The 14618-nt window shown below is 36.8% G+C and overlaps 1 protein-coding gene across 1 annotated transcript in view; it reads right to left on the bottom strand.

Annotated features, from left to right (window-relative positions):
• Positions 1-11725, bottom strand: part of LOC126176188 (uncharacterized) — a 48490-nt gene extending 36765 nt beyond the window's left edge. Inside the window, exons 1-2 of the mRNA XM_049923333.1 lie at positions 11589-11725; positions 10834-11069 (exon numbers count right to left, since the gene is read on the bottom strand). Coding sequence (XP_049779290.1) covers positions 10834-11069; positions 11589-11676 — 324 coding nt within the window. The 5' untranslated portion in view covers positions 11677-11725. The remainder of the gene's footprint in view (positions 1-10833; positions 11070-11588) is intronic.
• Positions 11726-14618: the final 2893 nt, after the last annotated feature.

Raw genomic sequence — 14618 nt, 5'->3', positions numbered from 1 at the left:
ACAAGGCCCCTTCCCATGGCCAGTAGCACTGTATATTCTGTCAGTTGGCACAGGTGACTTAGTTCAAACAGCTGGTAACAATTTTTAAAATGACTAGGAGAACCATCAAAAATAATGATGATCTTCTCTGCCCCTGTTTGCAGTTGAAGAATTTTGCGCATTGCTAGCGAAGCTTGTGCTGAGTCATGTCCTGTGTCATCACTTGTAACTGCAACACTCGTCTTGTTTTGAAAATACGTCGCTCCTGTAAAAACTGAAACCTTGTCGTTACTCCAATGATACCCTTGCACTTCTTGTGGGAGAATTACAGACCAGTTCTCAGCAAAATCAAAGTGAACCACTGAACATAGTTCGTCAGCCTGTACACACCCTTTCACTTCTGCAATATGTTTTTGTTGCAATTTCTTCCGATGCTGGTGTGTTAGTGCTTTCACTGACCATTTACAAAGTTCACCAATGGAACTATCAAAGGCAACAGTTTTATTAATTAGTTTATTATCCTCTCATGTCGCATATGTAAGTTACGCAGAGTTATCTGCCACATCTTCCAGGCCACACGTCTGCAAAGACAGTTGTCCCTTTCCAGGGCAGTCACCACATTCTTGAAACAAACAAGTCTCTCGCTTTGCGTCACAGACTACTAATGACTTCACATGCCCAATCAAGATGTCATGTCACGTGTTCCAGTAAGTTCTTCAAAGTTATGACACAAAGTTCTAAATTTGTGCAGTACACACATAAACAGACATCTCTAGGTGGGTGTGGAACTACCTATTTAGGTCGTAGTGCATAACATTTTGATCTTCCAATATGTGAAGTTGTATAGTTGGTCTTATAAATTGCAAAAGTTTCTTTAATACTCTGAGTCATGTACCTCTTCACTTTCAAAACTTTTTGATTTTCAACTGTTACAGTTATAGTGTCTTTTTTGTTGGCATTCTGGCAATAACGTCCCATTTATCTTCCAGATGAAATGACTGCACTATTTTAAATTGAGCTGGTTCTACAGGATGACCATTATAGGGATCTGGTCTTCCACAGACTCCTTTTACAGACCTCAGATATGTTGCTTTGTCTTCCTTGTACTTTGAGACTGATGGAACATGGTTCAAAATTGTTTTCTTTGAAAATGTCTCTGGAATAATAGTTAAAACTTGCACCTTTTCACTGTAGGATGCACAATATTCAAGAGCTGAATTAATATTTGTGAACAATTCGTGGCAAGCAGTGGAAGAGTGCTTTGGTTCATTTTCTTCTGAAGATGGAATTTCTACTTTGAAGAGTGTGGTCAGTTTTGCTGTAGTGTATTCATCCATAGCTTTAGTCATTTCTCTGCACTTTATTGATCCATAGAGCATATGCCTACTTCACTGACCACATTTTCTTAACGGGGGCGGGGGGGGGGGGGGGGGGGGGGTCGGGGGGGGGGGTCAATCCAAACGAAGTGGTCCAATAAAAATTAAGTTGGTTGCTTCACCATTTTTACATATTGTAATTTTTTATATGTATTACCCTATAATTGATTAGTTCAAAACAGTTTTTTTAAAAAAATTACCTTTCACCTTTACTGAATGGCAGCCATTTTCGTTTGTAAGTGCGCGACGATGTTTCAGTTTAGAGACGTAAGCAAAAATATGAATATCTCAGCACTGGGTTAAGTTACAATATCGCAATTGACATGATTGTTTTTAGAAAAGTGTCCTCTACAACACTGTCTATTACACAAAATACCCTAAATTCAAAAATAACCAGTCAAAATGACCTCAAAAGTTTGGTATCCAAATTTTCAAAAATCTGCTTTTTAGTCCCAGAAATAACAAACAAGGAGTGATATATGAGAGTCTATTTTTTCCTACAGTTAGACATCATACACTACTAGCCTCATAGAGAGCAAGAACACTTACAAGTGTTTCCTTAATTTATGAATTTTTGAAATTTGAAAATTTTCATTTTTTGTAAAGTTTGGGGTTAGTTATCCCATGTGGGACTGAATATAAAAATATGATTTTTGCACAGTTTGTACACCTATATGATAGCACTGTACTGTAAAAATTTCAACAATGATATCCGACTGTGAACAAAGTTATGAATTTTTGAAAATGAGGAGATAATTCACATTACTCTACAAGTGATCTTATGGCTGTTGCCTATTCATGTGCGATATTGCTGGGATATAATCAATTATTATTGAAGTACGGTACTGAATTATATACAAAAAGTGGAAACATCACTGAAATTAACATTTATATTATTTTGACATAATTAAAATAAATATTTTCAGTTAACATCCTTCGAGATGCGACTGTTCCTAAACCTGGTGGTGAATGTTAAGAACACTTATTTCTTCTGACAGCTTCTATGATATAGAATAAGACCGTCCAAGCACTGAAAGTTTCCTTCAAACATTTTTCACTGTCATCCAAACTTTGTCACTAGCAGATTTCTTGAATGATGTTCTTGGGCCAGCAGGGTGGTAAAAATGCACAAAAACATCATTGTTTTCCAATCTTTTCAACCTCTGCAAACCACCACTGTCCATCATACACACATGCCACTATGTCATTCAACATTAAAGACAGATGTAATTTTACTGACACAATGATCCTCATAAATTTCGATTTCTGGTGTTATACAGCAATGCCAATGCCAAGGAATTTGTGGAAATGCCTTATTCCTTTTATTGCTATAGTTTTCAAATCTGGTTTGAAGTGTTGTTTTCATATACAGAACCACTTCTTCTTTCTTGATCAGAAAATAGGTAATGCCTTTAATATTATCCTTGCAGAAGAGATACATGTCCTGTACTGTGAGAATTTGGTCTGTGCTTGGTCTTTGTAGGCTGGCTTTACTTACTTCACGTTTTGTTGCACCTCCCACTCCATCAAATGCATTTTTACCATGGCAAGATGCAAACAAGTGCCATTCAGCCTCCAACCCAAAGTCTCCTTTGTGGTTGCACAGATTTCAAATATTCTTTTTGTTCTTATACTGACTACCACTTCCATCTGAAAAGTACATCAGCTTCTCAACTTCGGGAAAATTTTCTTTTATGTAATTTATTACGTACTTTATATAAAACACAAAGATGCTTTAACTTACCAAACGAGAAAGTGCTGATATGTTGATAGACACAATAAAATAAAAGACACACACACAAATATTCAAGCTTTCGCAACCCATAGCTGCTTCATCAGGAAAGAGGGAAGGAGAGGGAAAGACAAAAGGCTGTGGGTTTTAAGGGAGAAGGTAAGGAGTCATTCCAATCCTGGGAACACTTACCTTACGGGAAAAAAGGACAGGTATACACTCGCACACACACCTATCCATCCGCACATATACAGACACAGGCAGACAAGGTAAGTCTTTCCGCTCCCGGGATTATATTTATTACATACTTTTGAAAGACATGTACAGCCAAAGTGTTGTACTCCAAGTAGTCACTTAGAATGCAAATTGAAGAACTGTAAACTTCATCTTTCTCATTTTTAAAGTAGAGAATAAATGGATGCACTCTTGCCTGGTCATTGAACCACTGGTACCCTTGTATTGCATCCTGAATCATACATGTAAAATTTTCTGCAAAATCAGCTAGAACTATGCATTCAGTTTCATGACGTGCTTTTTCACCCTTCAAAAACTTACTTTGGATTTTAGAAACATATTGGTTACTTTTGAGTTTTTGTTGTTGTTGTTGTTGTTGTCTTCAGTCCTGAGACTGGTTTGATGCAGCTCTCCATGCTACTCTATCCTGTGCAAGCTTCTTCATCTCCCAGTACCTACTGCAACCTACATCCTTCTGAATCTGCTTAGTGTATTCATCTCTTGGTCTCCCCCTACGATTTTTACCCTCCACGCTGCCTTCCAATACTAAATTGGTGATCCCTTGATGCCTCAGAACATGTTCTACCAACCGGTCTCTTCTTCTCGTCAAGTTGTGCCACAAACTCCTCTTCTCCCCAATCCTTTTCAATATTTCCTCATTAGATATGTGATCTACCCATCTAATCTTCAGCATTCTTCTGTAGCACCACATTTCAAAAGCTTCTATTCTCTTCTTGTCCTAACTATTTACCGTCCATGTTTCACTTCCATACATGGCTACACTCCACACAAATACTTTCAGAAATGACTTCCTGACACTTAAATCTATACTCGATGTTAACAAATTTCTTTTCTTCAGAAACGCTTTCCTTGCCATTGCCAGTCTGCATTTTATATCCTCTCTACTTCGACCATCATCAGTTATTTTGCTCCACAAATAGCAAAACTCCTTTACTACTTTAAGTGTCTCATTTCCTAATCTAATTCCCTCAGCATCACCCGATTTAATTCGACTACATTCCATTATCCTCGTTTTGCTTTTGTTGATATTCATCTCATATCCTCCCTTCAAGACACCATCCATTCCGTTCAACTGCTCTTCCAAGTCCTTTGCTGTCTCTGACAGAATTACAATGTCATCGGCGACCCTCAAAGTTTTTATTTCTTCTCCATGGATTTTAATACCTACTCCAAATTTTTCTTTTGTTTCCTTTACTGCTTGCTCAATATACAGATTGAATAACATTGGAGAGAGGCTACAACCCTGTCTCACTCCCTTCCCAACCGCTGCTTCCCTCTCATGTCCCTCGACTCTTATAACTGCCATCTGGTTTCTGTACAAATTGTAAATAGCCTTTCGCTCCCTGTATTTTACCCCTGCCACCTTTAGAATTTGACAGAGAGTATTCCAGTCAACATTGTCAAAAGCTTTCTCTAAGTCTACAAATGCTAGAAACGTAGGTTTGCCTTTCCTTAATCTTTCTTCTAATATATGTCGTAAGGTCAGTATTGCCTCACGTGTTCCAGTATTTCTACGAAATCCAAACTGATCTTCCCCGAGGTCGGCTTCTACTAGTTTTTCCATTCGTCTGTAAAGAATTCGTGTTAGTATTTTGCAGCTGTGGCTTATTAAACTGATTGTTCGGTAATTTTCACATCTGTCAACACCTGCTTTCTTTGGGATTGGAATTATTATATTCTTCTTGAAGTCTGAGGGTATTTCGCCTGTTTCATACATCTTGCTCACCAGATGGTAGAGTTTTGTCAGGACTGGCTCTCCCAAGGCTGTCAGTAGTTGTAATGGAATGTTGTCTACTCCGGGGGCCTTGTTTCGACTCAGGTCTTTCAGTGCTATGTCAAACTCTTCACACAGTATCGTACCTCCCATTTCATCTATTTCCATAATATTGTCCTCAAGTACATCGCCCTTGTATAGACCCTCTATATACTCCTTCCACCTTTCTGCTTTCCCTTCTTTGCTTAGAACTGGGTTTCCATCTGAGCTCTTGATGTTCATACAAGGTCTCTAATTTTCCTGTAGGCGGTATCTATCTTACCCCTAGTGAGATAAGCCTCTACATCCTTACATTTGTCCTCTAGCCATCCCTGCTTAGCCATTCTGCACTTCCTGTCGATCTCATTTTTAAGACGTTTGTATTCCTTTTTGCCTGCTTCATTTACTGCAATTTTATATTTTCTCCTTTCATCAATTAAATTCAATATTTCTTCTGTTACCCAAGGATTTCTACTAGCCCTCGTCTTTTTACCTACTTGATCCTCTGCTGCCTTCACTACTTCATCCCTCAAAGCTACCCATTCTTCTTCTACTGTATTTCTTTCCCCCATTCCTGTCAATTGTTCCCTTATGCTCTGCCTGAAACTCTGTACAACCTCTGGTTCTTTCAGTTTATCCAGGTCCCATCTCCTTAAATTCCCACCTTTTTGCAGTTTCTTCTGTTTTAATCTACAGGTCATAACCAATAGATTGTGGTCAGAGTCCACATCTACCCCTGGAAATGTCTTACAATTTAAAACCTGGTCCCTAAATCTCTGTCTTACCATTATATAATATATCTGATACCTTTTAGTATCTCCAGGGTTCTTCCATGTATACAACCTTCTATCATGATTCTTAAACCAAGTGTTAGCTATGATTAAGTTTGAGTTTTTGTATGTTATCAATATAGATTCCAAGTACTCTTCCTGTGATTTAACCACTTTTATCATTTCTGCCCTGTCAGTTGTGACCCACTGTTTGAAAGAAATATTGTCTGGCATTCCCTCATCATATTCATGAAACAATTCAATAAAGGTTTCCTTACCAGGGCATTTATTACACAAACTCATTATGCAGTTATAACTGTGGGTTAGTTTAACCAAATGATGAGAAACATTGCATTCATGAAGAGAAACGTTGAATTCATGAACTAATTTTTCTCTCTTAATCATGCGTCAAGGAGCAAACTTAAAATTTTAACTTTTTCCTCTTTAGATGTCACTGAACATTTAATTTTTAATTTCTCTATTAAGCTCAAACATTCAGTGTCAGATGATGCTGGTGGTAGGTTTTCTTCTTCTTTAGAATTAATGTTGGTATCTATATCATTAAAGCATGATTCCAAGTCTTTTCTAATTTTGTTTGAAATTTGTTGTACCTTATTTTCTACAGCTGCTATTCTTTTTCTGCTACTTAATTTTATTATTTTCAAAGCAGGAGATACATCTAACTTAGAACAAGCAAAATCCAATATGCTAACAGCTTCCTCATTAGGAATATAAAAAATTCATTAATAAGGCTACTCGATTCTGGTTCTGGATTCACAACTAATACTTTTGAGTAACAATGCGGGCACAGGGAATTTCCAGGAATCACATTGCATTTCACTTGGAAAGCTGTTTCACTCTCACATAACAAGGACAAATGTTCAAGTTTTACTTCCCTCAAACCTTTAGTAACAGGCTTTTTATGAACTTTTAAGTGGATCACAGCACTTTCTTCTAAAAATGTCATCGTACTACAGAAAATATTTCTTCTCATGATACTCACACACTGATATTATAGAAGAACTTACTTGAAATTTAAACAAAGTTTGTCTAACTTCATCAAAGTCATCGACATTTCTCAAGTTTTTTGAAACTGAACTGTAAACTGCTTTATGACACATTTCACTCGCTATCTGTCCAACAGAGCACTGTTCATCCATGTTAACTCAAAATTAATTACAAATTACACACAGAACAAAGCACATAATACATTCTACACTCTCAATGAAGTATGTACATCCACTGTAACAGAGGTTTCAGAACGGACTCACTACAACAATGCCACACCCAGCAATAATGTACTTCTACAATGCCACACCCAGCAATAATGAACTTCTTTACTGACAATAACAATGAACTTAAATGAGCATTTTTATTACCACAGAACAAAAGCGAAAGCTCCTATTGTCTAATATTGCATTATTAAAAATAAATAAACTATGGTGATAGTGTTAACTAAATATATGTCACAATTAAACTTTATTACAATGAAACAATAAACCATTTAAATAGGCAACAGCCATAAGATCAGTTGTTGAGTAACGTGAATTATTTCCGCATTTTCAAAAATTCATATCTTTGTTCACAGTCAGATATCAATGTTGAAATTTTTACAGTATATGAGATAACTAACCCCAAACTTTACAAAAAATGAAAATTTTCAAATTTAAAAAACTCATAAAAATCAAGGAAACATTTGTTACGTGTTTTTGTACTATATGAGGCTAGGAGTGTATCATATCTAACTATAGGAAAAAAATAGACTCTCATAAATCACTTCTTGTTTGTTATTTTTGGGCCTAAAAAGTTGATTTTTGAAAATTTGGATACCAAACTTTGACAGTAATTTTGAACTTAGGGTATTTTGTGTAATAGGCAATGCAAATTTCAAGTAAGTTCTTCTAAAAACAATCATGTCAATTGCAATGTTGTAACTTACTCCAGTGCAGAGACATTAAAATTTTCGCTAATGTCTCCAGACTGAAAGATAGTCACACGCCTACAAATAAAAATGGCCGCCATCCAGTAAAGGTGCAAGATAAATTATTTTAAAAAACTGTTTTGAACTTCTCAAATATAGGGCATTCACATTAAAAAAATTAAAATATGTAAAAATGGTCAAGCAACCATCACTGGACCACTTTATATGTGTTAGCCCTGGCTAACACGTACCTCTGTAGTTGACTGATTCAGGGTACCTAATTCTTCCTCTACTGTTGTTATTCTGTCAAAATATATTGAACACAAAAAGTTGTCACTGGAAACGTCTTCACTTTTAAACAGAATCTTCAAATAAAAATACGTATTCCCACCCCGCACAAAGTCTTATCACTCTTTTGTGGTACGCAAATAGTCAGCACACTTCACTCTCTCATGGCCCCAGTCACAAGACAGTCCTTTTGACAAAACACATTGCAAATGTTCAACTGGCAAATTCCTCACGAAAATGCAGAGCTCACTGGATGGTCTCAGATTTCTTAGAAGCCTCTTCAGTAAACAAATTAGCACTGAACAACTACAATAAAGAAACCTGCAGTGAACAACCACAACAAAGAAACTGACAAGAAACTACAACACAGTGTAAGAAATATCTGCAACAATGAAAGTGAAAAGAAATAACTGCAACAAAGAAAGTGATAAGAGATAACTGCAACAAAGAAAGTGATAAGAGATAACTGCAACAAAGACAGTATAAATAAACAATGAAACAAAGAAATTTGTAAGAAACAACTTAATTGAAGACATACACTACCCTTGAAAGGGGTCAATGGAAGCGTCCGATTCCACCCATCGGCTTTGACCCGTGACGTAAGGCTGTTGTGGTGTGTGACATCATGACGGCGTGGAGTTTAGTTTGTGAGAATGGTGTGTTTGTAGGTGTCGTTTTGTTGTGATCGGTGGTGATCTCTGGTGGTGTGTTTAGGTGTTGTGTGTTAGGTGATGTTTTTTTGTATACTTTGTGTGTGTGGCGTGTTCATAGGTGGTGTATTGTTGCAGTCAGTGGTTCTCTCTGGTGGTGTCTTTATGGGTAGCATGCTATATGGCGTGTGGGGTTCATTTGCGTGATAGCATTGCACCTGTGTGGTATCGGTGGTGACTGTGCTTTCAGCGAAATATATTTAAGTAAGTTAACGATTTTGGTTTTGTTATGTTGACGTTATTGTAGTTTTTTTTCTGTTCATCATGTGTGAATTTTGGCAAATTGCTTTGTTAATGTCTTTGGTAGGTATGGATATGACTGACAAGGTTAAAACAGTTTTCAGTTGTCAGCGATGATGGGGGAAACAGTGCATTGCCTCTAATAAAATTTCTTCAGCTATTCGGCATATTGGCTGAAGTCATGATGTGTTCAGTGTGTCGTGAAGAAATGAGGTTTTTTTTTTGTATGGTAGGATGAAGTGTGGTGGTGGTGAAAGTTTTGAGATTTATAGTTTGGTATCGGTTGTTTCTGTTGACCTATATATGTCAAGGGAAGTAATCGATCCCAGTGGATTTTGTGTGTAGTGGAATTTGGGAAGGTTGTGTGGTCTTGTAATTTTAGTGTTTTTTGTCGTTTGGTGTAGTGGCGTGTGTTTATATTTAGTTTGTCCCCCATCTAAAAACCCCCAATTTCCCCCGCTTGTCCCATTAGCTTGATTATATTTTTGGAGGAATATGTGTTTGGTGGTTTACTTGATGACGTCATAGGAGCGGTATGGGAGTTGGTGTGAATGGTCATTTCCACCATATTGATGGTGAAAGCAGTGGGGTGGAATCGGACGGTTCCGTTATGAATTTTTAAAATGAAACCTGTCCAACTTTAAAGTGGAAGCCCTCCTTTACAGAGAATACAGTACTACACGGTACTAATCAACAGAAAAAATCTAACTTTTCTGGTTGTCATTTATGAAAAAAGAAATTTTTCTGTAAATTATTTAAAAAATTTCAAAAGGCGACAGTAATGTCCAAACAAAGGATACTACTGTAATCATAAAGCAATTATCTTTCAAATAAAAACAACTCTAACAAAATATCTATAACTGTTACAGAGATACAGCATTTTAAAAAAAAATTTCGAAATTCGTATCTTGAAAATGATGTTCGCAATGTTATCTTTGGAGGCTTGAATCTCTGGTTTTTTTTTTTTTTTTGAGAATACAAAAAAGTATTTTTCTTACTTACTCCTGAATGTTAACATACGCTAAATTCAGTAACATCCGAAACTATGAAGGTAACCCCGCTGCCTGAAGTGATGTAGATTATACCTACTTCATGCACAGAGGCATTAAAACAATCAGTCTTCCTGCACTACATACGTGACTAAACAGGAAGTTACCCTAATAGTTGGTACATTTGGACGTACCCTCTGCCATGCACTTCACAGTGGTTTGCAGAGTGTAGACATAGATGTTGCAGAGGCCAAACAAAATTCACTTTATCATTTGTAAGCAGAAGTTTCTCCAACACTTACATCCACAGATGAAACAGATTTAATATATATATATAACTAGCTAACAACTTAATTCTATACCAATACCTATTCCATTTTTCATTTAAAGTCGAACTTCATTGATTTAATAGATGCTATAATCTGTTACTTCATGTTTTGGTGTAAATAAGATACACCACTGTATCCTCTTAGTCAGTCATTGTTTTACTGAACTGTGCGACAATGAAAAATTGGCACTTATTTCATTTCCAAATTTACGAGCAAATACTACTGTGCTGCCTACTTCGCTCTTCACAATAAATAATAAAGCATCCAAAATGCATGAAAAAGAATTAAACAAATGTCTAGTCATAGATACAAAGAAAAAAAACTGAAACGCAACATAAAACAGATAATAACAACAACAATGGTTTCCAAAACACTACTCTTTATATTTGTAAAATATATCGTATCGAACCCCATTTTATTAGACTCAAAACCTCTAGGATAACTACATATAAACAAGTCAAAACATATTCTAGCGCTGAACAACTAATTACCTGTACATAATCGATGCATTCACCAGTAACTGGATCCTTTCTAAAAGTTACATTTTGTATCACCGCAAACAAATCTCCTTCATCTAGAAGCTCAACTTTAAACTTACAGCGAAATTCTTTGTATCCAGACCACTTATCAAATGTTCGCTGTTCAGTAATTAAAATTCCATTTTCTGGAGGAAGTTTAATTGTTTGTTTCTTCACGTGTGAACAAACCTTGTCATTCCCTAAACTATCTGGAAGAAAAAAATCAGAATGAGAATAACTTAGTAGTAATGCTGCCGCTCGCACATTCAAATTTTTAACTTCATTATAATGCTGTCAACATTATTTCAAGTTATTCAGTATGCACTTGATCAATACACTGCACACCAAAACAAACCACCCGATCAACATTGTATATCACTTTACACAACTATCACCAGAATGATTAATCACTGAAAAACAAATATTTCACCGCTGGCCTGCGCAAAGTTAAAAATTCTTCAGGGAAGACAGCGTCAACAACTACCAGCAACACTACTATACGCCATACGCCTGCTCTGCCAATTCATTTGCTGACATATTTAGCCTAGCAATAAACTTTCATTAACACCAAAATTATAAAAACATCATATTTATTCCCGGTATTTTGTTGTGAACTGGATTATATGAGCTGTCAAAACTTGTAAACATTGGTACAAATTAGACAATTGTGTAGCACAGCACACAAATTTTCTCCCATCATTGCAGATTCCAGTATAGATTACACTCACATTTCCTGTAAGCGGAACACTGAAGAAAAACCATCAAAAAACTAAAACATAATATAACACTCTGCACCCGACCACCAGTCGGCGCCATCTTCACCGTTTTCACTGATTGCTCTCGATTCCCAGATTTTTACTCAACGATGTTCTACGAAAATAGTATGACGCACCCACTACTCTCCAGAGATGTTGCACGAACGTACCTTTCACGCTCGGATCGCACATCTGTTATACGATCTGTTAAAAGGCTTACTATTGTAAAGGTTTCATCTTTTGTATTATCTTTTGTATTATTTTAATTTAGTTTTTGACAATTTATTCCACAAGTATGATTTTGAGCAGCCTACATGCCCATCTGTGCAGCCATTGTATTCCCCAATTTGATTACGTTAAGCGTCATTAGTCAACTTTGCTTATTCCCTTAGGTGAAACCTCCGGGGAATTAACTGTATCGACTGGTATGCATCCTGCGCGGCGCTCATATGTAAGCGAAAACGATTACAGTTGACATGCTGGTTCAGATGAGGACAGAGCGATTTGTAAAGTGTTAAGTATGCAAAATTGTGTCAATGGAAACAGAAGATTGTAGTAGTGGTCGTGTTTAACTGTAAGAAGCGAATTCAAAAATACAGAAAATTCTTGAAAACTAATCCTGAATGTAATGGTTGGTTGTGCAGTGATGAACCGAACTGTGAAAGGGCTAGATGTAGAACCTGTAAAATAATTTTTGTGCCTGAATTGGGATGTGTTACAAACATTCTTATAGTGAAAACCATGTCAAAAATATGAGGATGGTGTTATCTAAAAGCCAGACAATTTTGAGTTCATTTGTGAAATCAGTTACAAGTGATGTAACTTTAAATAATCAGGCTCACATTGCTATAATTAAATTGGTGGGATTCGTGGCATATCACAATCTGCCTTTCAGTGTTGCAGATCAGCTGGAGGGCATAGTTAACTGGTACACCTAGGTCCTAGGGACCCGAGAGAATTTTTTTTTCCAGCATTGCAATGTGTGCAGCACACTGACTTGCACTCCTATGTACTCTCCAACATTCCGTTGGCTATCAGCCCACAGCATTGTCACAAGTGTCTTCGCTAGTTTTGCATCTATAAAAGCATACGGGTCCCAAGGACCCAGTTGTAACTGCAGTGGAAGTTTTTCATCTTAACAGCACTTGCAATATTTTGGATTTATTGTACCACATTTCATAAAAATGAGTGTGGAAGATACCATCGATACTCAGAACGAACCATTGGACAGTGATATTGATGATATAAGCGGAAGTGACAGCAATTGCGAAACTAGTCAACATGAAACTGAAAGTGACAGCAATGAAGGACAATCTACAGGTAATAATATCTATGGGAGGAATAGAGTCAAATGGTCAACAGCACCCAGCATACGTGGAAGAATCCCACAAAGCAATATCATCTCTCCAATTCATCTTCCTGTATTACATGGCCCAGCTAGACAGGTAAACAAAAAGATCCCTCTAGCATTTTGGGAACTACTTTTCACTGATAAAATGATAGTACTCAGAACCAACGAAAAATTATATCATTGCCGCCTGAGTCTAAAAATTTAACAGATAAAGTGGAAATAAAGGCCGTTATGGGTCTTTGTTATCTCTGGGGAGCCTTCAAATCAAACAATGAAGATCTGGATGATTTGTTTGCTACAAATGGCACTGGTAGACCAATTTGTAGAACAACTATGCCCTTGAAACGTCTATTATTTTTATTGCATTGTCTTCGTTTTGATGATTCAACAACCCATGATACCAGAAAACCCAGAGATAAAGTGTACCACATCTCTTGGCTATTCAGTTCATTTGTAAAAGGTTGCCAAGAAAACTATCCCGTTGGAGAATATGTCACCATGGACGAAATGTTTGTTGGAATCTGTGGCAGATGTGCATTCAGGATATATATTCCTTCCAAGCAAAGGAAATATGGAATAAAAATATTCATCCTGGCTGGTGCCAAATGCATTACTGTTTGAACGCCGAAATTAATAGTGGAAAACCAGCTGTAACCACCCCACAGCGTATGCTCATTCAAACAGCAGTTGTCATGCAGTTGGTTGAACCAATTAGAAGAAGCAACAGAAATGTGTCTGGAGACAACTGATTCTCAGGTTCTCAAGTGTATAAATGGTTAATGAGTTGTCCAAATGCCATTTTACTTATATTGGCACTATAAGAAAGAATAAGGCTGAGTTACCCTTAAACATAACTGCAGCAAAAGGCAGAAATGAGTCTTCCTCAATTTATGGATACTCTGGCTGTATAACACTACTTTCACACATCCCAAAAAAGAACAAGGTAGTGAACATGATGTCAACAATGCACTAAAGTGAATGTGAGGTGGACCATAAGCCTGAAATTAAATTCGACTACAATAGAACAAAATGGGGTATTGATGCTCTTGATGAAAAGACTCATAATTATACAACTTTCAGAAGAAAAAGGCGGAAGCCTATGGCAATCTTCTATACCATATTGGATATAGCTGGTGTAAATGCTTTTGTTTTACTCCATGGCAAACAAGATAAGAATATTATTCATCGAGAATTCCTCATACAACTAGGAATAGAACTTGTAAGTGACCATATGAAAAGAAGACTGGATTCTCCATTTCTGAGAAAAGACGTCAGAAATTCGATTTGTGATATTTTAGGAATGAATCCTAACGAGGCACCAGGAACATCCCAAGCCGGCAAAGAGGCTCCTCCTACTAAATCTAAGAGAAGAAGGTGCTCCATGTGACCATCTAAGAAAGATAGGAAAGCATCACGAGAGTGTGCCAGATGTCAAGCACCACTGTGTTTGGAATGTTCCAGTGTTTTGTGCTCAAAGTGGTTCGGTGGTTTGGAAGAGTAAAAATACTAAATTAAATTGGTAAAAACAATACATTATCTAAAACATGAGATTTTTAGACAATTCCTGCAATTTTTTACCATTTTAATAATCAAGTATGTCATTCAGCTGAAAACGTTACCACAGAATCTTCCCAGAAGCTATGCCTGCAGAA

This window comes from Schistocerca cancellata, chromosome 1 (genome assembly GCF_023864275.1).
Source record: "Schistocerca cancellata isolate TAMUIC-IGC-003103 chromosome 1, iqSchCanc2.1, whole genome shotgun sequence".
Classification (NCBI taxonomy): domain Eukaryota; kingdom Metazoa; phylum Arthropoda; class Insecta; order Orthoptera; family Acrididae; genus Schistocerca; species Schistocerca cancellata.
The sequence above is the reverse complement of the archived record's forward strand: the minus strand, read 5'-3'. Positions and strand labels throughout refer to the sequence as shown.